This window comes from Lycorma delicatula, chromosome 8, assembly GCF_047948215.1.
Source record: "Lycorma delicatula isolate Av1 chromosome 8, ASM4794821v1, whole genome shotgun sequence".
Lineage (NCBI taxonomy): Eukaryota > Metazoa > Arthropoda > Insecta > Hemiptera > Fulgoridae > Lycorma > Lycorma delicatula.
The window spans coordinates 100512220-100538473 of NC_134462.1; the positions used below are offsets into that span (position 1 = coordinate 100512220).

A 26254-nucleotide genomic window follows, 5' to 3' on the forward strand; every position below is an offset into this window, starting at 1 on the left:
TAACATTTTTTTAAATTTACTGAAAATAATTCAATGATTAGCAGCAAAAGTGTTTTAAGACAATTTTAGACAAAAAAGAATATTTTTCACTAATAACATACAATGTTAAAAAATTTGGGAAAAATATTAAAATGAATAAGAAACATTTTTTACATGCAACTATATTTGATGCCAGTCTTAACCCTTCAAGCCGGTATTTAAATTTTTAAAGCCCTAACCTACTGCCGGTAATTTAAATGCCCAACCAGCAGCTGTATTACAGTACTAAAAGTAAAAAATTATAGCTTCAAAACTATTACACCAAGTTAAACCAAATTTTCAGCAGAAGAATCATCCACTTTTTCCCATCTCCAATCTACGTCTTTTCTTGTACATCAATATCGTTATTACTATCACCACTACTCTGTTCAGAATCTTCTTTATTTTCATTACGATTTTCTGGCAAAAAATCTTCATCACTTTTGTCACTATCAAATATTCTAATGTTACTGTCACATTTCTCATCTAAACATTCAATCATTTGTTCCGATGTAAGATTACGCGACATACATGACCCTGCCATTTTCATTTACTCACAGCTGATCCAACTGACTGAAAGAAGAGCATTCAACTTCGTAGAACAAAATCGTATTTCATCACCGATATGCAATCCTACGCAGTTATAAAAACACGGAAGGGAAGAAACAAAGCATCGTGATAACACAGAGCCAGTTGTTCAAATAAACATTACGAGATGGCAGTGTTATAAAGTTTTGAAGCAAGCACTGCGCGCTGCAAGACTGTCACGTCCACCCGCCGATACATACAACTTAACATGTGCGTGACATTTACATGCTCCCTGCCTGAAGGTTTAATAACTCTCATAACAAAAATCTTTGACTGTCAATTCGGTAGCTCATTTACAACTTTTTTACAGCAGGTGTAATAATCTCTAACCAATTCATCACAACCACAAAGGCAAACCTCAATCCTTACCTCCAGATTAATTTATACATAATATGAACATCTCTTTTAATTAAAACTGTACAATAAAAATAACAGTTTACGACTATGTCGTCCCTGGGCCTCACCCGAAAGACCGGATCTCAGTCTGTATGCCTCATACCTCAACCACATACGCTCCCTAGAGAGCGGTGTGGCGGGTCTGGGTCTTTTCTACCTGCAAATATAATCAGTAATTAAATTACTGAAAATGAATGAAAGACACCGTTAATTATATCTCTGATAAAAATAAAATTTTAGACTGCAACTGCAGATTTCCTTACTTCATACGATAAATATTACAATAAAAATGTATTTTTTACTTCACCCTATGAAGTATATGAACTTACACACAAGAGACAATCAGTTAATTCAGTAAACCATTTACAACAGAGGAAATTAACCGGAGCAATGGCCCAGGATTTTTTTGGGATGGTAAAATTAAAATCCAGAATGTGAAAACAGTGATAAGATAATGGTGCATTAAAAGTTTAAACAATTGCAATATTCCATGTGGTGTGTACTGGAAATTTATGATCATCATCTGTTAAATATCATAGAAGACGAATTGCTGCACTCAGATATAGTTGATAGTTTTGCTTGGTGCTGACCGTGATAAACAAACACTTTTTGTTGCTTGAGAGCAGCGAGAGTGCCATCTTAAGTAGTATCATATATTTTACATGGATTTTGTGATTTTCAGAAAGGCTGTCTTATACTGTACAGAGAGTTCACAACAGATAGTGATGGTTAGGACTGTACCTAGACATAAACTCAGTGGTTTAAACATTTACCATTGTCCAAGAATCAATAAACAAAAACCTTCATTCAAAAAGGCTACATCATCTAACACAGCTCATGGAACTTTTTCAATTTATTAAACAAAATTCCTTTTTAATATCAAAAATCAATAAACGGGACACTTAAGCTTAATCTTGGCTAATGATAAATTAGGTGGCCATCCTGTAATAAACCACACTTTTTACAAGTTGAATTATCAACAAAAAGCATTCACTTACATTGAAAGCAAGAAGCAGCCTTTAACAATAAATAAAAGTTTTATACATATGAATATAAACGAAAAAAAAAAAAAATACCTGTTCTCATATGATTCTGCCACATCTGTTGTACTGTTTTTATTACTACCTCTATCTTTTTTCTCTTCACGGTTCTTCAACTGATGCAAACGCAAAGTAACACGAGGAGATCCTGATTTGTCCACTAAAACAAAAATTAAAATAAACCAAATAAAATTTAATCCTTTAAAACGAACTTAAATAAAGATTGGCTATAATAATAGGACGAATCATATAAATAGTATTAACAAAAAATAAACGGTAGAAGTGAAAATCAGAAGATAAAAAACAGAAAGGTAAAGGTGAAATCACAGAAAGGTAAAGAGTTACAACTTTTGCCTTATGCTGTTATTCTAAAAATTATAATTTCTTTAAATTGGATGAACTATCAGAGATCAAAATGAAATTTTGTCAAAAATAAATTTGCACGAATACATCTGTAAAATACAAACCACATCAACAATTACTCAAAAACACCAACCATTCCTACATTATATATAACCACAATATATAATAATACAATAACACATCTAAAAAAAGCATGATCATCAATGTGTTATTGTTATTTATTTTTTTGTCAGTAGATTTTTTGTTTTCAATTTTATTTAAAGCATTATTTATAAATACAGGTGTATAGCCACTAATTTGTAAGTAAATAATGTAGTGATTGTCACCTGACAGTATGTGTAATAGATGATGTAACATTTACAAAGAAAGTCATAATTTTATTATTATTTTATAAAACAGTCTAAATGTCATTTTGTTCTAGCAATCTATGAAATTTAATCTATTTAACCTACGCTAACCATGTATTAAAAGCTTACTATTCTTGAGATGGAGCCATTAATTGAATCCAGAAGAAGAAATTACACAGTTAACAAGAGCATTCACATTTAATGAAAAGTAAATAACACTTTAAATAGTTCTGAACTGATACTTACAAACAATGAAATCACGTTAACCTATCTGTAACTGATTATATACTTTCAATTAACAGATGAATACTATTTACAAAAAGTATTGCTAATTCACTTGAAAGCATAATATATCAGGGATAATATGTATGTAGCAATATATAACTGCAAAGGTTGTAAGCACTATCCTTTATAAATTTCTCCAGTTTTCCTTTCCATTTACATAAAATACATTAACTGTGCGAACAACTAATCGGCAAACTTTTTGTGCAAATCTAATTAAAAGTAGAAATTGTATATGTTTAATTCAATGTTGATTTAGATAAAATAATCCTTATGAAGTTTATCAGTCGTCTACTCTATCTTTTGACTTTTGTTTCATAAATATAAGATGAATATCAGAACAGTAGATTTTATTTAAAATTCCAAAAACAGTTATTTAATTATTCTAAAATATATTTCTCACAAGCACGCATGTTATTCAAAGACTTTTCTAACTGAACCAAATTCTCTGACAACATACATCTAAGATGTACTTATATACATTTTACAATGGTAAAAAAAGGAAGAAACTAACACATTAAACAATAATAAAGCCAAGAAAACCTTTACAATCAAATGCCACTTTGATAAAAAATGTAATTTTTATGACTAAATTAACCAGAACTACTGCTGGAAAAGTTTACAGACAAAATATATTATAAATGAACTGAAAATGATGCAAATATAATACTAAAAATCTATAAAAAAATACTGTTTAAAAATTGAAATAAATACCAAATGTGTATATATATATTTTAGTTAATAATAATAGTAATATTTTAGAAATGGATAACTGACATAAAAATAAAAAACCTAAGAAGTAAAATCAAAGAAAAAATATTCTAAAGGAACAATCATACAAATCTCCACATCAGAATGATAAAAGTATGTTAATATAAATGACCTTCTGAAGAAACAAACATACTCGTATATTCAAGTTAAACAAAACAACAGAATTCATACAACCTTTTTAGAGAATATACAATAACAATAGTAATATCATATAATATCAACTTCCTATTGGATATCATTGAAAAAAAATTTCCCTCCTAAAGTTAACAGTTTATGAGGAATACATTTAAAAAAGAATGTCCTACCCTAAAGATACATGATACACTTTCTTAAAGATCTATTAGCAGCTATTAAAATAATTAGAAAGTCAAGACTTGACTACACAATAGTTTAAGCAAAGCGGACTGACAAAAAAAAATAACAGTCACTTTCCCCAATCATTTAGCCTACAAAGAGGGGGCCTACAGATACTTTCAACTAGTAATTGTAAATTTTAAAACTGTATTTATTAATTTTTATGATGCATCACGGAAACTAAAATAATAAAGTTCATCGGTTTAAGATAGAATACATAAAAACAAATTTAAATAATTCAAAAACCTTTATTAATTATTTTACCTACATTAACACTTTAAATTAATTTAAAAAAATAGTACATCAAACCAACACAAAAATTCTAAAGCACTCCTAAATTATGCTTCACAAAATTTTACATTTTCAAGCAAACAAAAAATAAATTATTCACTCTATATTGTACAACATAACAACAATAAACAATGATATTCTACTTCAAGATAATTTGAAGATATTTAGTTCCATAACTGTCAGCAACACAAAATTATTATTTAAAACATTTTTTATGTAGTTAACTTTCTTTTTCATGTCACAACATTTTGATTGTGTATGGTATCAACTGCCAGTGAGGATCTGATCAAATGTGTAACAAATTGTTATTTCATGCAATTTTGGGAGACAGAAACGGGATTTCATTAAAGAAACACTGGCATCTTTTCGGGTAACTGTTTAGAGGAATAATAACAATTTATTTCCGTATTTATATTTAGCCAATCACTAACGCTCCCACATCAAGTAAACATACTCTGGTAGAATGAACCTCTACCATATCCAAAATTGCAAAGAAGTAAAAGCTTGAATACCCCAGAGCGAGTATGTTTATTTCATTTAACAGCCTGTCTAAGATTATCTCCTTTTCTTTATTTTTCATCTATTCTCCCATGTAATGTCCCGAAGTTTTTTTACACAGATGCCTGTTGGATCTGTATTAAGGATATTAGCTGTATAAAATTACAGCATCCTTGACATTTGAGATTTTTTAATAAAGCACCTTAGCATCCAGAATGACCAAGGCATTCTTGTATAGCTACAACATAAGACATCCAACTAGAGGTAGAAATGCTTATCCCATAAACCAATATCACAATTTACATAAAAACTGTTCATTAAATAAAATGCTTGAGTTAGCTGGCTTTTGTTTTCTTAATATTTGTTTTACACCTGCTTAAAAAACAACCTTTATTACAAACAACAAACCTATATTAGAAATCTTAATTTCTAATAAAATTATAGTTACGAGGGAAACATAACAATAGGAAGAAACGGTAACATGTACAATAATATAACATAAAAGAAGCTTACTTCACACGTCAAATGGAAGGCAGAAATAATCTTATTTTAATAATTGCTGAAGAAAGTAATTACTGAATTAAGTAAGAAAGTAAAAAATGAATGATATACTTAAATTTTTATCTCACAGCTATCAATCTGATACCTAGTTTAAAAATGATTTATATTTATAAAAAAATTGAACTTATCATTTGCTTTATAGTGGTAGGAGTTCATTTGGTACTTACTGTATTAACGCCACCACAGCTACAGCTTTATTTAAAAACAAAGTAGTCAATCGGATTTCGGTGGAAAATGGGCCGATATAGAGTTTAACATAGATTCAAAACAGTCTCTTTATTTATTTTATAAATATATTTTAACCAAACTTAACTACGCTCGCTAACCTTGACTAATTAACACCGTAATTTTTTTGAGTATTTATTTAATAAATTCAGTAATTATTATTTAAATAATAAATAATTGCAAATTTTTGAGTATTAAAAAAATACTCAAAAAATTACGGTGTTAATTATTAGACAAGGTTACCGAACGTAGGTTAAGTTTGGTTAAATTATATTTATAAAATAAATAAATGTAAATAACAATTTCTTAAAATTAATAAAGAGACTCAATAAAATAAATACTCAATTTTAAATAAAGCTGTAGCTGTGGTGGCGTTAATATGTAAGTACTGTTCATTTAATCTGTATACCAATAAAAAATGGCTAGAGAAACACATTTTGGACCTTTTCCGTTAAGTGGTAACATTTGGGTTTTTGTTGAGAATAGTGTAAACATGCCCCAGTATAGGGTAGACTTTTTCTTTTTCCTGTTTAGCCTCCAGTAACTACCGTTTAGATAATACTTCAGAGGATGATGTGTATGAGTGTAGATGAAGTGTAGTCTTGTACATTCTCAGTTCGACCATTCCTGAGATGTGTGGTTAATTGAAGTATAGTCTAGACTGACATCATGTTACATATTGGCGGCAAAACCCCAGTGACTAGCCTGCTGGCTGAAACTCAGAAGTGGTAGATTATTGTCAGAGCAATAACAATTCAGTATTCAATTGATTACAATGTTATTACTTTCTTTAATTTTTTAAATTATTTTTTTTTTACAATATGGGCATTTTTAATTTATTTAATATGGGCATTTTTAACTTTATTTAATAATAAACATATTCTATACAACAATAATCAGCATACACTACACAAAAATAAACATATGAATGACAACGAATGAAGGATTCAACTTGTATGAATGATTTCTGATGAATGGAATAGTAAACAAATAAATTATGGCGCAGTGGTGGCAATAATGACGCACCATGCAGCTATGATCTAATTCCACCCCATAATAACAAGGCACATTTACACTATTCCCAACAAAATGCAAATGCTGCCACTTATGATGATCCCACATTTTATTGTACACCCCCTAATGTTTAAATCCCAGAAAGGCCAGGTTATGTATGAATCAATCAATGAAAAACATTCAGCAGCCCATAAAAATTTAATTTCAATCGGTCCAGTTATTTACTTATTCTAATGGAAAATATAAAAAAATCGCCACTTATTGAGAAATATTGGCTAAAATAAATTTGTGAATGATGAAATGCAAGCTACCACCATTACTACTTTATAGGTTACTACTAGTTTAACATAAAAATAAATAAACCAGCTATGACCAACACATGAGTCACACGTATTGATAAATAATGAAGCAAAATAAGCTTTCATTTTAAATATTTGTTTGCAAATTCACTTCTGTTCCAATATATATATATATATATAGTTTCACTTTTTTTTTAATATTATGCAACCTGGAGTCTACTAAAAATACCACAAATCTGCTAGTGCACAAAACAAATACATTCAACTCTGTTATTTAATAATTTGGGTAATAGTCTTTTTAATATTTATTAATTTGTCATAATGAATGTCAAAAAAACAGGGGAAATATGTTATGAAATACATCTATACATTAGTCATATTGGTCAGCAACATTTAACACAGAAACAAGCTTTTGTAAAATAGAAAATAATTTACTAATACTTTTAATTAATAGTTTTTTAATCCAAACTTGTCAAAAATTGCTATTTTCGTCCTTGAATGTCACTAGTTAAAACTGTTTATGGCTCTTTCATTACAACTTATTTAATCTACAGTAAATGATTATAACCATAAACATACCATCCCTCCTTACACATGAAATTCAAGAACTATTTACTAGCCTGAAAGTTAATAAAACCTTATTTGATTATAAAATTAATTATTTATCAAATAAAAATAGCAATTCATCTAACATTTAAGACTACACCAAAAACGTTTCCTACTAAAAGAAATGTAGTACAAATATAAATTCATAACTGGTTAATTTATAATCGGTTTTTAAAACCCAATTAAACCTAAAACTTTGAAATATGGAAGATGTCTATAATCCAGAATTCCAAAAAAGTTTCATTATCATATATTCCAACATCTTTGTAAGTTATCTTTATTCTGTACTCATAAATCTAAAATGTTACAATATGCTTCAGTTTTTAAATAATGAATCATAAAGTTCATATTAAAGTTATTAGTCTGCCTAATGTGTAACATTAACTTGTATGAAATGACTATTTGAAACTGACTATAACATCATGGTAGGCTTGATAAAGTTAACCTCAAATTGTACTACAACAAATAATTTAATCTACAACGATAAACTAAAGTTACAAAACTTCTGTTACGATTGATTAATAAATTATTGGAAAACAACTACATATAAAAAAACATACTAACGAATTAAATATAAACAAATAACCTATATATCTAATAATAAATCACTTCGCTCTGTTAAGCATTAAATTATTCAAATATACAATCTGATTGGTAATAAAAACTGGCATTAAAATCTTAAATTTCTAATAGAATGATAGTTAAGAGGAAAAGTAATAATAATAGGGAGGAATAATATAACGTAAAACAAGCTTACTTCACATGCCAAATGGAAGGCAAAAATAATCGTTTTTTAACAATTACTGAAGAACAATAATTTATAAATATTAAATATAACTTTGTTTAATTTGTCTAATTTTTTAGTACAGCATATATAAAGAATAGTTAATGGAAATATGGATCGTCATACTAATTCAGTTAATAAACTACTACCATCGATTACTGTACGACAGACTGAAATGAAATCGACAATGATTTTTGAAACACGCGTCATATTTAATGAAATAAAATATAACGATGACAAATGATAATGAAGAATTGTGACGATGTTAATAACAGAAAACCGTGCCAAATAAATCAGCGACAACAAACATCTGATCCTTAATGCAAAAAGGAAACAAGACAACTGTACACAATGAAAATAGGTTCGCCGGCCTGCACGCACAACTGTGGACTGAACAGACTGTATCCAATGCTGCCAACATTTACAGTAAAATTATCACACTTAAATACAATAATATCGTATAGCAAAAAATATTATTTCGATATTAAGGTTAGCATTTAACATCGGGTACAACCAAATAAAAAAATCAGGATGTTCATTCATTTATTTTTTTTTTATTTTATTTACATATCAGTTACAACAAAGTCAGAATAGCTAAATATCTAAATACGGCAAAGGTAGAATGAAACAAAAAAGTCAAATTGAAGAGCGAGGTTATTTTATCGACATACTATTTCTCCACGGGTAATCCGTAAGATAAAACAACATCAAAGATTCATTCCATCATGCGCTTTTTATATTTATATAGAAAGGTTCATTCAAGGTCATTTAGAAGAAAATCCGTCGTGAATACGTCTTTTTTACAGCACGTACTTTAAACACTGATAATTCTATAAAAATAAGTTGCATTTTACAATACAAAACAGAAATAAGGCGTATAAAAAATAATATTGACACACGGAATCAACAGCTTAACTGAACCGTAAATTTACTGACATTTAACAATCTATTACAGAATTCTAGATTTCACTCTACACTATGTAAGGTATAATTGTCTAAATAATGTCCATAAATCCTTTTTTTAACCGATCATAATAATTCGATTACAGCTGTGTACAGAATTTTACACATAATCATTCTTAACAAAAATACACATAGGCCTATAATCGCTACAAATACAAAAAAACAATGTACAACAGATATTGTGTTCAAAATTTACTGTATCCTTCAAAAAAAAATTGCTCGTGCTTTTTTTTAAACCTACAAGGTAGTCAATTCAGATTTCTGTCGTTCGACCTCTTTGCTTTTAGCCTTACAATTTTAAGCAATATGGTTGCAAACAGTCCGGATGTTCGGCATCGCCCTAAAAAAATTGCATTGTGTACATATACTTAAAAGAATAAGCGTAAAGTAAACCTGATGCTGCTGTTAGAAAAGTGTTTCTTATAACAAAAGAAGTGAAAGAAACCTGGTAATCGTCGCAAAGTGGCTGTGTCATCGGAGGAACGATAAAAGGAGACTTTCATTCAATCGTTATTAAAGAAAATTTCTCATAAAATATATACATAAATATAATTATTTATATTTTTTTATCTTAAAAGATATTTTGACAGTATACTTAACTGGATTTTTGGAGTTCAAAATAATTTAAATGGCATTAGGAAACGGTGCCAAAAAACCATTAAAAGAAAATGGTATTTCCCATCGTAAAAAACAAAAACAAATATTATGCAATAACATCAATAAATTAAAGAGTAAACGCTATCTCACGGTAATTTAACTTTTTATAAACGACACTTATTTTTTCAAACATGTTTTTAATATAAATAAACCATACCTTAACCATATTCAAGCCCCTTTTAAAACAGTTTATTTCGTTTTGGTATAATGAAATTTATCTGGTTATTATTCTTTTTACAGGAACACAAAAAGTAAACCAAAATTAAATGCATACACAGGCATATATACGTACACAAACATATTTATACAGATGTTTTGATCTAACTTAAAAATTTATGCGTAAAAAGTTATATTTAATTTTTGCGCTCCACTAAACAATTTTAACATATAAAAGCTGTTTATGAACAAATAAGGTGTCATTTTTTCACAATAAATGCCTAAAATTGTATACGATAAAAACATAATTCGTTAAAATTAATATTTATGAAGCAATAAATTTGCTTCATAAATAAAACACGTTTACCGATTCAGCACGTCAAAGATCTACCAAAAGATACAAATTAATAAAGAATATCAAACCAATCAGATTTAAACCGTACATTTATTTCTTAATGAATTTACAGAGTAAATTAAGATTTAGAAAATGATTGTTTAAAAAATCTGCACTTAAAACTTAATTGCATTCCGAAGTTATTTACGAGTATTACTACTGACAAACTTAAAAAAATGTATCGTATAAAAAGTAAAATGGTACAAATATCTTGCACAAATTTGAAGAGAAATAAATAAAAAAGAAAAAGATGACTTTTTTCGTATCAAACATGAAAAATATTATTTTCAGTTTCAACAAGTTATAAATATACGAAAAATAAGTTATTTTAAAATAAAAAAGCTTTACGAACATAAATATAAACTATCTTTCTCTCCCTCTCTCTACACAAAACCTATGCGTGAGTGTAAATAGGTAAACTGATTTTGACATGAAATACGCAAGGCGCCAGTTGGCAAGAACAACTAACGTAAAACGAGAATTAACAACCATCCAAAAATTTAAACAGCTGAACAAAAACAGATTTCTATTTTTAAAGAAAGCGAAAAACTTAAATTTGTATAACGTACATCAAAAGCGTTACTCTAAGTTTCTGTTGAATTTTATCCATATATATATATATATATATATATATATATATATATATATATATATAAATCAAGAGATAGTTACTTTAAATATTATGTCATCTATTGAAATTAACGTTAAGAAACTAAGTTCTGAAATATCAATGATAAACTTATTCTAAATGAAGAACTTAAAACCTTTATCGATTTTTAATTATTTTCGGTATTAAGGTTTTTTTAATTATTTTTTTTTTAATTTAAGTTATATTTTTTCAGAATGAAAAATTTCTTCAGATGAAGATATTAAAAATAAAAGAGATGTTTATAGAATAGAATATTTTCCAACACAAAGGAGAATATTACCAATTAACACTACCTGTCCCGGTTTTTATTATATTTCATACGCAGGTAAGTACATTACGCGAGCTGAAAGTTTGAGCCTCCCCAACTGCTGTGTCTAGTGTACTAGACTTTGTACTAGTCTGTTGTGTACTAGTAATCGGATAATGCAAACCGGTTAGATAGTACAACAAACCCCGCTCACGTATCCTGCCAAACCCAGCCGACAGTTCGGTTGACAAAGACAGGGCAAAACCATCAACTCACTCGTGCACTCGAGCTAAAATCGGTATTATTCAAAGTTTCTTTCTCTGGTAGTTATGATGTTCATCATATAGCCAGACCCTGTGTTAACAGATATCACTTTTCAAGGGTAAATATCATCCACATTTCGGTGGCGCACGCAGTAATATGTATCGCTAGATAGTTTCGGTGAAGGAAGCGATGAGATGTAGTCTGATTTCTAGCTATTCCTAGTAAGCCAAGCGCAGAACTATCGTTATTTCTGATAACGGTCTTGCAGTTTTATAACCTATCGTTTCATATCTAAAAAAAAAACTTCAGCTGTTTTTTATTTTTTTTTTTTTTTTTATATCATTCAATTTAAGTAAATTTTTTAGGGGAAAAAATAGATACTAAAAATGTTCAAATTTTCGTTATGGACATATTATCATCGATAAATTAATTTAAACCGGATTTATATAAAAATCCGAAAGCGCATGCTTCAGTCAGTTAGGTGAGTGGAAAACGAGGAGTATATTTTTGTTTTAGTGCCGTAGATGTCAGCCGCTGCACGCTACAATAAAAGATGCGATCGATAGAAAAAAAAAAAAAAAAAACCATCGTGTCACCAGTAAATACCCAGTGAATTTCAGGACGCTTATTTCACAATACGTACTCCTTTCTTTCTTTTTCCTGTTTAGCCTCCGGTAACTACAGTTCAGATAATATTTCAGAGGTTGATGTGTATTATCGTAAATGAAGTGTATTCTTGTACAGTCTCAGTTCGACCATTCCTGAGATGTGTGGTCACAATAAGTACTCTTGTCTAGCTAAATCCTCCCGTGATTAAATTTCAAGGCGTAAGCGAAAATTATCCGATTATTATTAATAGTAACACAGAAAAAGAAAAATATCGTTTACTAGTCATGACTCCCTCAAAAGTAGCACGTGTGAAAAGTTAATTCCAAAAATTATCACCGTTACTTTCAACGGATGTTTCTCACCACCTGCTGAAAAAATTAAAATCCTTTTTCCATTAAAATTTGGCAATAATAAAAAAATGCATTAACCACGTTGCATCGATAACAATGGATATACATAAACAGCTTTCTCCACAATTGAAGGGGAAATTTTTCTCGGAATTCAAGTTAAAAACATTTAGACATGCGATAAAAAAAAGAACATAAATATTATTCATGTATTACTGATACACTATGAATGTCATAACAAATTATCATAATTTAAAGAAAATAAATAAAACAGCTATATATATATATATATATATATACACACACACACATATGTATTACTGATACAACACCACTATGATGCCATAACAAATTATCATAATTTAAAGAAAAGAAATAAAACAGTTATATATTTATTTATATATATATATATACATACATACACACACACACACACACGTTTTACAAAATAATGCAATTAATGCTAACCACAGTAAACTATAAAAATACCAGGGAAATCTGGCATTTAATATAATAGAAAATAACTTTTTAACACATCAAATATTAACTAGTATAGCCCTAATGTATTCCTCATGTAGAAAAATGAGCACAAACACATATTGAGTCGATCCAGTTATAATTCAGTTGTACAAAAATGTTGATTTTAATCAAAATCGCAGTAAGGCACAAATGTATTTAATTTTATCTCAAAATAATAGATAAAATCAAAACTGACATTAATACATCGGTACATAGAAAAAACTGGTTTGAAATTTTATACGTTACACCAAAATTAAAAAAATGTGAATCCCGAAAATCAGGTAAAAGAAAAAAAAATACAACTTAAATAGTAAAATCGAATAATGAAAAATATTTCCTAAGCTTTTACTGCTTGCCTCCTAAACAAAATAAAAATAATTGTAAATTTTGTAAAGAAATGTTAATTTCCACGTCGAACCAAAGAAGAAAGTATAGCTACCTAAGACAACGGTAAACGACAGGATTAATTTTTTAGCGTCGGATACACCTCTAAGCATTCTTTATTTTACGAGCGCCGACCTATGATGCGTTTATGGATGAATACAGCGATCGATGCACACACATGAATATGAGGTGTGGCTATTAAATAACGAGACTAATGCTGCTACAGAAAAACTGCGCATGCGCCAAATTCGTATGACCGATAGTTGTGTAGCGTGAAGCCTTTTCTTTTGATTGTTGCCACGCCACTCCAGTTTCTGTAGACGTATTATTCTTCCTAGTAAAGACCTTTATACGGATTTGAATACTAGATCGTGAATACCGGTGTTCTTTGGTGGTCGGGTTTCAATTAACCACACATCTCAGGAACGGTTGACCTGAGACTGTAAAAGACTGCACTTCATTTACACACATATCATCTTCTGAAGTAATACCTGAACGGTAATTTCCGGAGGCTAAACAGGGAAAAGAAAGAAAAAAGAGAAATAAAGACAGACATATTAGTCTGGTCGTGGCCTTCATTTGGATAACATCTGTTTTTTGTTTTGCCGAAAAAGTAAGTGTTTTATTAGAGCAAAGAATTGTCGTGAGATTTCATATAAAACTTGGAAAAACCCGCTACTGAAACTTCTTTTATTAAAAGTATATGGCAGTGAATGTTTATCACGTGCGCGAGTTATTGAGTGTTTAAACGTTTCCAAGATGGTCGAGAAGATGATGTTCGCCCGGGAAATTGTTTTTTTCGATAATCACGTTGTGTACACGTTAATACGTGAAAGTACACGTTGTGTACTTTCACTGGGTTCCTGAAGGTCAAAATATTAATCAACGTTATTACTACCTTGAGGTTCTTGCTCAACTCCATAAAAATAAGAAAAAAACGACCCGCAATGTTGACAAGTCATTGGTTCTTCATCAGGACAACGCACCGGCTCAAACTCAATTGTCTGTCAAGACGTTTCTAGCCAAGTATAACATCCCGGTGTTAGACCATCCATCTTATTCGCCTGACCTGACACCATGTGACTAATCTGCATTAAAAGGAACATGATTTCAGACCGTTGAAGCTGTGAAAGAAAAAGCGGCACGCGTTATGATAGAGCTCACGGAAGAAAACTTCCAGCACTGTTTCGAACAATGGAAAATTCGAATGGAGAGTTGTAGGGATAGAGGAGGAGTGAATATTGAAGGGGAAAATAACTAAAAATGTATAAATTTAAAATAAAATATTTTACAATTGCCACACCTCGTATAACACAGCTACATTTATTAACAAAGAGCACACTGTCGATCGTTTATCTCGATACAGATCTACGCGTCGACTTAGCACGCGATGGCCACAAAAAATATTCATCCCGATTAAACATCGCTTACAAAAACTCTATAAATTTCATTACTCTCTATTATAATACACCTAAGACAAATTTAGCTTAACTCGGTTCGTATCGGATAATTACTTAGACCGTTTCCGTAATTTTTATTCAGTACTTAATATTACGAAAAAGCAACTCGAAATCAAAACGATTATCAAATAACGATAACATCAATAAAAATTATCGAGGCGTTACATTTTAGAAAATTATCTTTTTATTCTAAGATTCCGAAGTTACATAAGAAAAATATTTTTAAATACGAATAAAATTCAAGAAACGAGATATTTTGTTTCGTTGCAAAATGGTGATATATTTAAAAAAATTGAACAGCATCCAGTTCCTTTATTAGCACAATTAAGCTGTACGTGTCGGTATATGCTTAAACCTGATGTGGTAGTAAATCGTAGTCTGGAAATGCGCATGTGTGGTAAATATATCCGTTAAAACTGGACACGCCTAGTTTCAAATAGACCTCTGTTAAGATATTTCAAGGATTCCACATTTCTACGTTACAGAACAAATTTAATTTTATTATTTTACAGCCGGCAATCATTCTTTAGAAGACATAAAAAAGAAAATTTATTTACCGAAGTAATTTATACAATTATAATAAATGGATAATATTAAATCGCGCCTGTATTAACGGTTATCGACTTCACTAACCGGCTATCGCGTTAAATATTCTGCCGTGTTCTATTATTCTGGATCGATTGTTAATTATCTTTAAGGGAGGGAATCCTTAAAGTTTTAAAATTGTTGTGTACAGATATATAACTACCGTTACGAAATATAAAAGACACTACACGAGCAAATTCCGAATTCATACGCGGAATCTAACTCTACACTCCCTAAACACCGATCTTTACCGAGACCATCGGGTATCTCCTTAATTTTTGGATGCCTACCTCCGTGACAGAGCGGTAGCTCTGTCGTATTTCAATACAGAATAATTTGGGTTCGAATCCCAGTCGGATTCGATCATTTTATCATCGTTTTTCATACGCTGAAAAAATGTATTTTTTATAATAAAAAAGTAGGTGTGATTCGGCGTAAGCTGTAGTTACCGTAGGAAATAAATAATACCTTTACCGACGCGAAATCGTCGATCGATAACGCGTCGCTCCTATCCTAACCTGAAGCGAGGTAGGTCGAGAAGTACATTTCTGCCCTGAAAGAGCCTGAAAACTATCGTCCGGTTAAGAAGATGCACCTTCGTGTTGCAATTCTCAGCAGATATATCGTTCTTATTGGCCGAACACCTGTTTAATTTTCCTCGGACCTTCTCGACGTTTCGGGTCGTACGGGTTGTACAGACCAATTTCGAGAATATGAGGGTGCAGTCTCTCGTCCGGTGTCAGCTAATTAAACTTTCTTTCTTTTTCCTGTTTAGCCTACGGTAACTACCGTTTAGATAATTCTTCAGAGGATGAATGAGAATGATATGTATGAGTGTAAATGAAGTGTAGTCTTGTACAATCTCAGTTCGACCATTCCTGAGATGTGTGGTTAATTGAAAACCCAACCACCAAAGAACACCGGTATCCACGATCTAGTATTCAAATCCGTGTAAAAATAACTGACTTTACTAGGACTTGAACGCTGTAACTCTCGACTTCCAAATCAGCTGATTTGGGAAGACGCGTTAACCACTAGACCAACCCGGTGGGTTGGCTAATTAAACTTAACGACCCGGTTACTGAACGCGTAAAACCAGCCCTCTAGTTCTTAATATCTAATTTAAAAAAAATTACAACGAAGACTGAAAAATAAATTAAAGTTTGTTATATATAACAAACGAATAATATAAATAATTTACAATTAAGTTTAATCGGGCTGGAATTTCAATGTTATCCATGTATTTTCGCGTTTCACCTCAAACACATGTATTGTCTTACAAAACCGATATATCCGTGTTCAGAAAAACGTTAAATCCCAAACTATTTATATTTATTGGACCAAAGCCTACTTTGAGGAAGCGAGCTAAAACAAATTTAATTCGTTTTACAGCAAATGGACAATTACAAAAACAAATAAATGGCGATGAGGAAGGTTGATTTATATAATTCGAATAATCCTGGGTTCGACTACACTCCGTATAAAGGACTCATTTTTATCTCATTGCTCGTGGATAACGCACGGGTTATGTAAATTTATCCAAAAAAAATTACATATACACAAAATAATAATTTAGTAAAACATTCATCATCCCTCCTTCAGAAGATTAATTTTAATCTTAATTTCTTTCAGATTTATAAACAAAAAAAAAAATACGTAGAACAAGAAATACAGCTTTACTGAAGAGCTGTCATTTCAGAATTAAAGGTCTTTTTCATTATATCTCATATAAACTGATTTAAACGACACATACCGTTGATGAACCCGCATACACATCAGAAATACAGTTCACACAGGCGTTAAAACATTTTCCTCGTATCTCATACAATATTTCCGAAGCAAACCGAGCATAAAATTATTAAGAAAAGAAATTTTAAGCGCACGCTATCTAGTTTCATCTTTTATAAAACTAGTTTCATAATACGAAATTACCGATAAAATATTTTCAGTGTTATCGAATGTTACACGCCAGACCGATTAAACGAAAGAGAATTCTTAACTCCCGTCTAGCGATAAAATGCTGAGCCTAAAAACTAAATCTGTGGAAATAAAGTCGCATGTTTGGAACACTACGACCAGTATTAAACAGATAAAAATATTATTAATACAGATTAGTATTCCCCATCAAGTCGATTCAATTTTTAATATTGTTCCTCACCATTACGTAACAGACCGGCATCGGCGCAATTCACTAACGTTAATTTCTGCGACCAATTTTTATTTATTCTCAAATATATTACTATTATTTAAAAAACACACTTACTCTATTTATTTACAAAAATTATATTAAATTCGTGTTCATCGATCGATTACACCTTTATAGATAAATTACTCATAAATCCGTTCGTCTCGTGTTTTTAAGTACGGCATATTTTGTCGATGATGTGCACATTAAATCGTACGTAGCTATAACAAACGGAAATTTTTATAACTAGATAACGATCGACGACGCACTTTATGTCATAAACGTGTAATTCAACTACAGTTTTAATTATGTTACGTGTTTTAGTTTTCCTTCGAAAAAATTAACAAATCAAACACTTTATGAGATTTTTTGTTTTGGGTTTTTAAATCTACAAGCTTATTTTACAAAAAAATTAACGAATAGATCTTTAAAAAACTTATTAAAATGAAACGGGAATTTTTAGAATTAACAAACAATGTAAAACGTAAATAGAAAAAAGTAAAGAATAACGTCAGTTTACATAAAACAACAAAACCTTTATTTATCGTGTTTTCCCGAATCCCTTTTTTAATATTTTGATTGATTGATTTATTTGAACGGTTTTCCTTTTTTACACGCGTTATATAATTTCTAGATAAATTTTTGTTTTTCCAGCCATTTCTATCAAGTACAAGGTGGCTCTCAATTGTTATCCTTCAAATCGGGAAGCGCCCTTTTCAGAGCTTAAATACGTTAGGAATGCTAGTTATATAAGACTACTACTAGTATATACGTATTTTGAAACAAATGTTCACAACGAAAGAGAAACAAAACTAGTTCGACCGAATCGGAAAACATAAAACAATTAAGTTATTATCTTAATTACATATAAATAGAAAAACCACGAACCTGTAACGGCCAAAAATTCAAACCGATTTTTCAGTTAGTTTTCATTTCCGCCGCTATGAAAAATAAAAATAACGATTACCGATTATTCTTTTTGCGACGATCGGCGATCGACATGACTAACTGCAACATGTTAAAAACGCGGCTTAAAAAGGACCATCGATAAGCAGTTAAATCATACCCTGAAGTTTTGAAGCCAAGATATACGTGTTCTGTCTTCACTCCTTTTTCCAACTATTTTGCCTTGAATTACATCTAATAACCGCTATCTTTGTCCTTTCATAACATAAACTAAATATGACGATTTCCTTGCTTTAAGTTCGGTGACCGATTTTATTTCTCGGTCGAGTCTATGCAGAGATTATCGATTAATGAGATTCAAACGCTTATCGTTATTAAATAAGCTCACTTTTATAATCCGCCGAAGTATAAAAATACATATTACCGATTGTGACATTCACCTCTAATCGATCGGGATTTGAGACGGAAGTACTGAAAATAGAATACGATGAGATGAACAAACTTTCTAGTAACTGTAAAATCATCGAAAATTTGTTGAAACATAAATTTTTTAATGCGATTTGTTGAAGCACGCACAGAAGTCGAAGCAAGTCTTCCCTTCGAAGTAAGTCCATTTCTTAATGAAAATGTAGTATAAAACAGCCGTTATTATACTTCATTTTTAAATAGTATTTAATACTATTACAATTATTTATTGCAACGTATAAGATGTTTTTCTACACTTAAATGATCTACAGTATTTAGATCTCATATAATAATAACTATATATGTTTTTCCGTCTTGAAAGGAATGAAATCTGGCACAAAATTCAGTCTCATTTTTTTCGTTTTGCAATCGCGAACGAAAGATTACGATTATATTCACCTTAACTTTATCGTTTTGAAATCGTATTTGAATAACTGAATTATTCAAAGAATACGAAGAAGAGCATTTCATATGTCATCCGACAAAAAAAATTGAATTGAAGTTAAAATATGTATAGAGGTACTAGAGATTCAAATATTAACATCGGCCTCCTTTTGGAATTTTGTTAGCATATAATATGATATTTAATTATTTCTTAGAAAATTACCGATTAAAATGAAAGCTAAATTTTAATAACTTGTCTGATTTTGAAAAATGAATTTCTGTTTAAAAGTATTAAAAGACAGACATTTTCGAACAACTATGTGAAGGAAATTTTGTTTGCTTATTTGATGTAATAATCTGAGTTGCTATCTACACCTCATGAATTTCTATTTATTCGTATACTATTTAACACTATATGCATTAAAAAAAAATTTAACCGCAACTTGATAAAAGATTACGGTTTTTTCACGTGCTAATTACCTAAATTTTGTGAAACGCTTTCAAAAATATGAACCGTTTAGTTATATCTGAAAAAAAAAAACACAAGAAATTACATTTTTTCATCAGAATCTTACAAACCAAAATATAATTCTGCGGCCGTGTTTCATCAAAAACTTAACAACACCAATTAGTATTAAAACAAATCATCGAAGAAAATAATGCAATATACATTTAAAATAAAAAATCAACAATATAAACATCGAAAAGTTTGAGAAATGTGTAAACGCAAATACATTTCTTAAATAATATGGATTTATATAGTACCAGATCAATTTTTTTCTATATTTTTCAGATATTATAGGGAAAATAATTTTATTTGTAGTACAGTCGGTCGATCGACCTCGCTTTATTCATCCGGATGTTCGGATAATTACATCGCATGTGAATGTTTCGTAAAAATTACAGGGCACGGCTCTTTGAAGTGAAGCTGTTCTGATGGATTTCGGGAAATATTTGTGCGTAATATTTCGTAGAAAATTTATCTGTATAAACATTATTATCTATCTGAATCGATTACAGCAATCCGAATTTCAAGCAAACACCACAACGCCCACGGTATACGAATGTACTTTGTTTTTTCCTTATTTTATTTACGATAAAAAATATTTACACTTAAAATGTTCAATTAAAAACCTCCTTCATAAAAGAAAAACAATACGTAAAAAAATAAGTACCTCTTTAGATTAAAGGTAACGATTTCATAATATTATTACAGTTATCTAATATTAACTGCTTATTTAAATATCTCGGCATCCTAACTCCCAGAATTGTGATTAGGAAATTTAAGTATACTGCGCCTATTCGACAAGATAACCGGCAATACCGTTATAAGACTAAGCGAAATAAACTATCACTATCATAAAAAGGTTGTCAAAACCTTGTTTCGAACCGGATAAATATACTTCAACAAATTCCTTTTGCGCGTTTTTTTATCGGGTATCGACGAGTACATCTTAACGGAGATTAAGACTGCCCTAGCTCAATCGGCTCATTATTTCTGAAATGAAAATAAATACACATACACAGAAGGTCTGAAAAGTTCCCGAACTAAATTTTTGTAGTAGGTACAAGTAGCGCCATTTCTCGGACAACCATAGAACTATATTACGACGTCTGACGGGTGTGTGAACAAAATTTCATCACGTTCGTTACTCCAGTCTCGAGTTATATTCGGCCGCCCTTACGTTGTGTTCATGTGACCTTGTGTGAGCTCGTGACGTAAAACAGAGAAGCGCGATAAAATTTTGTGTTCGACTTTAAAAGGTTTTCGTTGAAATTTATTCTAAGATACAGCAAGCATTCGGTGATGAAGCCGCATCTCTTACTACAACGTACACATAGTAGAAGCGGTTTAAAGACGGTAGACACTCGTTGAATGACGACGAACGAAGCGGGAGGCCGTTAACAGCTGTTCACGACGAAAACGTTGCGAAAGTGCGCGTGCTTCTACTCGAACAACCTCATCTTACCCCTCGGGTCATAACAGAAAAGCTAAACATCGGTAAAGACGTGGTACGTACAATTCTAACAGAAAAAATAAACCGCCGAAAGGTGTGCTCTCGTTTCGTTAAACACTTCTTGAACGAAGAACAAAAACAGTGCGTCTTTCTTGCGCTCAAGAGTTCGTTGAAACTGCCGACAGCGACCCGAATTTTTTGCAAACGATTGTAACCACGGATAAAACATGGTGCTTCATGTATGATCCGCAAACGAAGCGTCAATCCGCTGCTCGCTTGAGTCCTGGAGCACAAAGACCGGCGAAAGTCAGGCGGCAAAAATCAAGTGTGAAAACAATGTTGATTGCATTCTTCGACTCAAAGGGCCTGATTCATCGTGAATTTGTCCAAACCGGTCAAACCCTGAATTCTAAATTCTATTTGGAAGTAATGAAACGCCTGATGCGTCGCGTTCGTCGAATCCGGCCCGAATACCGGGTGCTGGGCAATTGAACTCTCTTGCATGACAATGCCCCGGCACACATGGCGACAGTTTTAACACGTTATTACGTCGCAAATCTAATCACCGTCTTATCCCACCCGCCCTATTCATCCGATTTGGCTCCGGCAGACTATTTTCTGTTCCCGAAACTCAAGTTGAAGATGAAAGGCCGCTTTTTTGATGACTCACATTCCGGCCTTCCAAAAGGCTTGCACCAAGTAGTTAAAGGCGATCCCACTAACTGATTTTTCCAGAGATTTGATGGGCTCTACCGGCGCTGCAACTAGTGTATAGTCTATAGAAGAGCTCTATGTAGAGGTCTGATGTGATTAAATTCGTTCATCTTTAAATCTGTATTTTTATTTAATTTAGTTCGGGAACTTTTCAAACAGACTGTGTAGATGTCGCAGAATATTTATTAACTATACGAAAAGATTATACACACAAGTGGGAAACGGTTTATATTGTCGCCGAATTGCTTCGATAGCACGTGGCACTTACTAACTTCATGGTGGCAATTTTTGTCGTCGATTGGCTTCGACGGTTCGTAATCCATAACCTTGTGGTGGCCCTGGAAAGGACCGGGGTTTTGCGTTAGCTCTGAGAACAGCTGTTGGGTCCGGAAGCTGGTCTCCGGCGAAGTCGGGAAGTTGCGGCTCGTTCTTTGACGAGCCGCAATTCGTCAAAGGGCCCCCTCTTGGGTTCCCTTGGGGACCCAAGAGGCAGTTGGGTCCCCACTACAGCGTGGCAGTGGTGGCCCCCAGATCCCCGCAGTGTCGGTCGTCCTTCGCCGGTGCGGCCGAGGCCGTTCTTCCCGAGCGATCCCACGCTGGGCCGGCTACTGCTGCCGAGTCCGCCGGCCAGGGCGATTGAAGCCCGGCGAGCTGGAACTGGAGCGGGAAGATAGCGTCCGCATCCAGCGATCCCTCGGCGGGCCGGCCAGACCTGCTGCTCCGGTAGGAATGTTGGCATCCGCCGGGAGGTCCCACGTTGAGCCGGCCAGGGAACTTTTTCTGTCTTCTTCTTGATCTTCTCCAGGTGGTGGTCGACGATGAATTGACTTCACTGTCTTCGTGCACGCTCTTTTATTGGAGCCTGAGAGTGGTGGATCTGCAGCGCCGCTACGGCGGGAGAACTGCGCGGCGGTAGTGATGCTGTATCAGCGCGTCCGTATACTGTGAGCCAGTTCGCATCTCGTGTTCGGCCGCCGATATTAAATTAGGCGTATATGTAGTAACAATATACATCGGTCGGACACTATCACACTCCACACTATTCTTCGGATGGCAGAGGGTTTTCCTTAGAAAGCCTAAACTACATCCTAAGGTAGGTTTTAATATTTAAAGAAAAAAAAAACAATTTACTACGGAAGATCAAGCCGTTCAATAACGTGACGCACCCATCCTTGATAAATATATAGTGATTCCCCCAGGTGGACGGATGTCCATTGCTTGGAGGAGGCCTAAGGTACTCCTTCGGTCGTGATCCTTGATTGTTTCCTCCTCGAGTCAATCGCTTTCTATCACTTTCTGCTCTTTCCCTTATCATCGATCCTTCTCTTCCGGAAATTTTCGATGGGTTTTCGCTAGACATCCATTCCAACAATATTAAATATACGGAGACCTATTCCAATTATTTGACAGCAACTATTTTGCCGATATATCTGTTCGGGCACACCGTTTCCTACATTATGGTTACGCGTAAATACCGATAGGTATAGCTTAAGTTTAAAAGGGAGAAACGATATATCATCCTGGTACAATTGAAATTTCACCGTAACTAATTTTGTATAAGAAAAAATCGAAAACTCCTGTGTCAATTATTCTTTAAAATTAGATACGATTAAACAATTACTAAACCTTGCCCTACAAAACCGTGCAGTAAATCAAAACAAAACAGCACGATGATTCTAATTTAATTTAGCGCAATCGATCCGAGAAAAAAATACTTCTCTTTCCTTGAAACATAAGAATGAAGTAAAAATAATTTGTAATATAAAAATTATAAAATTATGATAAAATGATATATTTTCCTTAAAAATAAAAAATTTAAGAAAGTGCGTTACCGCTATATTAAAATGTCTTCAAATAAAACAGAAAAAAAATTAGTTATTTATTGTATTTTGCAATACCCAATAAGCTGGTTTCTGTTGAACTACTGTCATCATTTCCCAAATTTATCACAATATTGTAACAGAACCGGTAAAAAGGACCTGAGTAACGGATTGGCTAATATCTACAATGTTATTTACATTAGCCTCTAAGTTACTATTAACTAGTAGTTCCACTTTAGCTAATCTATTCTTTTACTTACTAGAGTCTACCTTAGACACGTCTAAATCAGAATTAGCACCTTACATCTCTAAATTCGGTACTACGATTACTGAATTTATCCACAATGCGAAACATAATACACATCTCTTTTAGTTTATTCATATTTTCGTTCATCTGAGTTAGGAAGGCCATAATTTCCTCCTTACCAACATCCATTAGTGTAATAAGGCCAGTATAACGGAACTTTTCATTCTCTTCTTTTCTGTTTAGCCTCCGGAACCCACCGTAAGGTAATACTTCAGAGGATGAAGGAAGATGATATGAATATGAATGTGAATGAATTGTAGTCTTGTACTCTCTCAAGTCGACCATTCTTGAGATGTGTAGTTAATTGAAACCCATCCACTAAAGAACACAATTTCGACTTCGAAACCAGCTGATTTGCGATGACGATTTCACCACTAGACCAACCCGGTGGGTGGTATAACGAACCTGATTAACGGATTCCTCCCATTATGTTTTCTACTACTTTCTTCTTAACTGGCAGGAATCCGTTACTCAGGTCCGTTACAATATCTTCAGTAATATTTCAGGGAATTAGGAAACTTTTTAGGAATAACATGTTTATCATCAATTTTGTGTTTCTTTATTAAATTAAAAATTCCTTTTTCCCTAACGCCTGTTGCACTACTTACTTTCCGAGCAACGTCTCTTGACCAGTTTCAGGTTACATTGTTTTAACGTTACCGATTTTTTTTCGGAGCTATTTAAGGATTTTACCGGTTTACGTTTCACGACAGAATCACTCGATGTTAAACTCAATCGGCACTAAAACACAGGGTAAATTAAAATTAATGAAAATAACACCGAATAAAACTATAAAAACGAACAAAAAATCTATATCGTACCGTTAAGAGTAACACGATAACGCAGACTGAAATACGTTCTTCCACAGAACCGAATAATGGTGTGAAGGATTAAAAATGATGTTACCGTTATTAAACATCAATGACAAAGATTCAACAATATCTTTAATCGCTAATCATCGACATGCCACGGCGCCAGACGATGTGATACAATACATTATTAAACGCATAAACCAATAATTACCCTTGCACGTGGAAATAACAGAATGACTCGGCCTCTACTACGGAGATATTATTAATACATGCCGAATACAAGTTTATACCTGCTGCACCGTTTCACTATACAAAATTTAGTTCTATTAATGAAAGCTTCAATCAAATAGTATATTTCACCATTTCTTATCGTCACAGAAGGTCATTACAATAAAGTAAAACGTATCGCTTAAGGGTAATGCGTTTACATAGTCTACTTTAGATTTTGTTTTTTAATAGTATCTTTAATAACAAAGGTAAAACTTTGTTTTACTAAATAACAAATAAATATTACCTGCTTCTAACGTTATGTATATATTTTAAATGTTTCATTAATTAACAAACGTTAAATAAAGTTTTATACGTAAAGTCGTACACAATACTGAGTTTATACATAACTTAGTATTTAAAAATTATTTCAATCGTTTATATATAAAAAAAAGTTTTTCACTCATAATTTATCTCTAATTATCGTGAACACGTGCTCTCATCCAATAATAATAATACTGCCTTACCAAAAGCAATACGCGATTGTTATTATTAATTACACGAGTACACAAGTGTAACATAATATAACTATCGGTCTTTCGGGTTAAACATAATTGCGACAAACAAAATTTCACCGACCTCCATTCTATTCAGTTAATAGATTTTCATCAACACAACCGATAACAACTGGAAGTATTAAATTATAAAATCTATAATTCTGTGCTGTTTTTTCTCTAATTAAAAAAAAACGTTTAAAATATCTGAAACCCGCTCTATAAGACGATCATTTTATAAATGAATTTTTTTTTCTTTAAAACTCTAACC

At 32.0% G+C, this 26254-nt stretch overlaps 1 protein-coding gene across 7 annotated transcripts in view; it reads right to left on the reverse strand.

Annotated features, from left to right (window-relative positions):
- The window catches only part of LOC142329167 (uncharacterized), a 503112-nt gene that overhangs the window by 26446 nt on the left and 450412 nt on the right, over positions 1 to 26254 (reverse strand). For all 7 annotated transcript variants that reach the window (XM_075373520.1, XM_075373519.1, XM_075373521.1 and 4 more), the window contains one exon: positions 2079 to 2202. In XM_075373520.1, coding sequence (XP_075229635.1) covers positions 2079 to 2202 — 124 coding nt within the window. The remainder of the gene's footprint in view (positions 1 to 2078; positions 2203 to 26254) is intronic.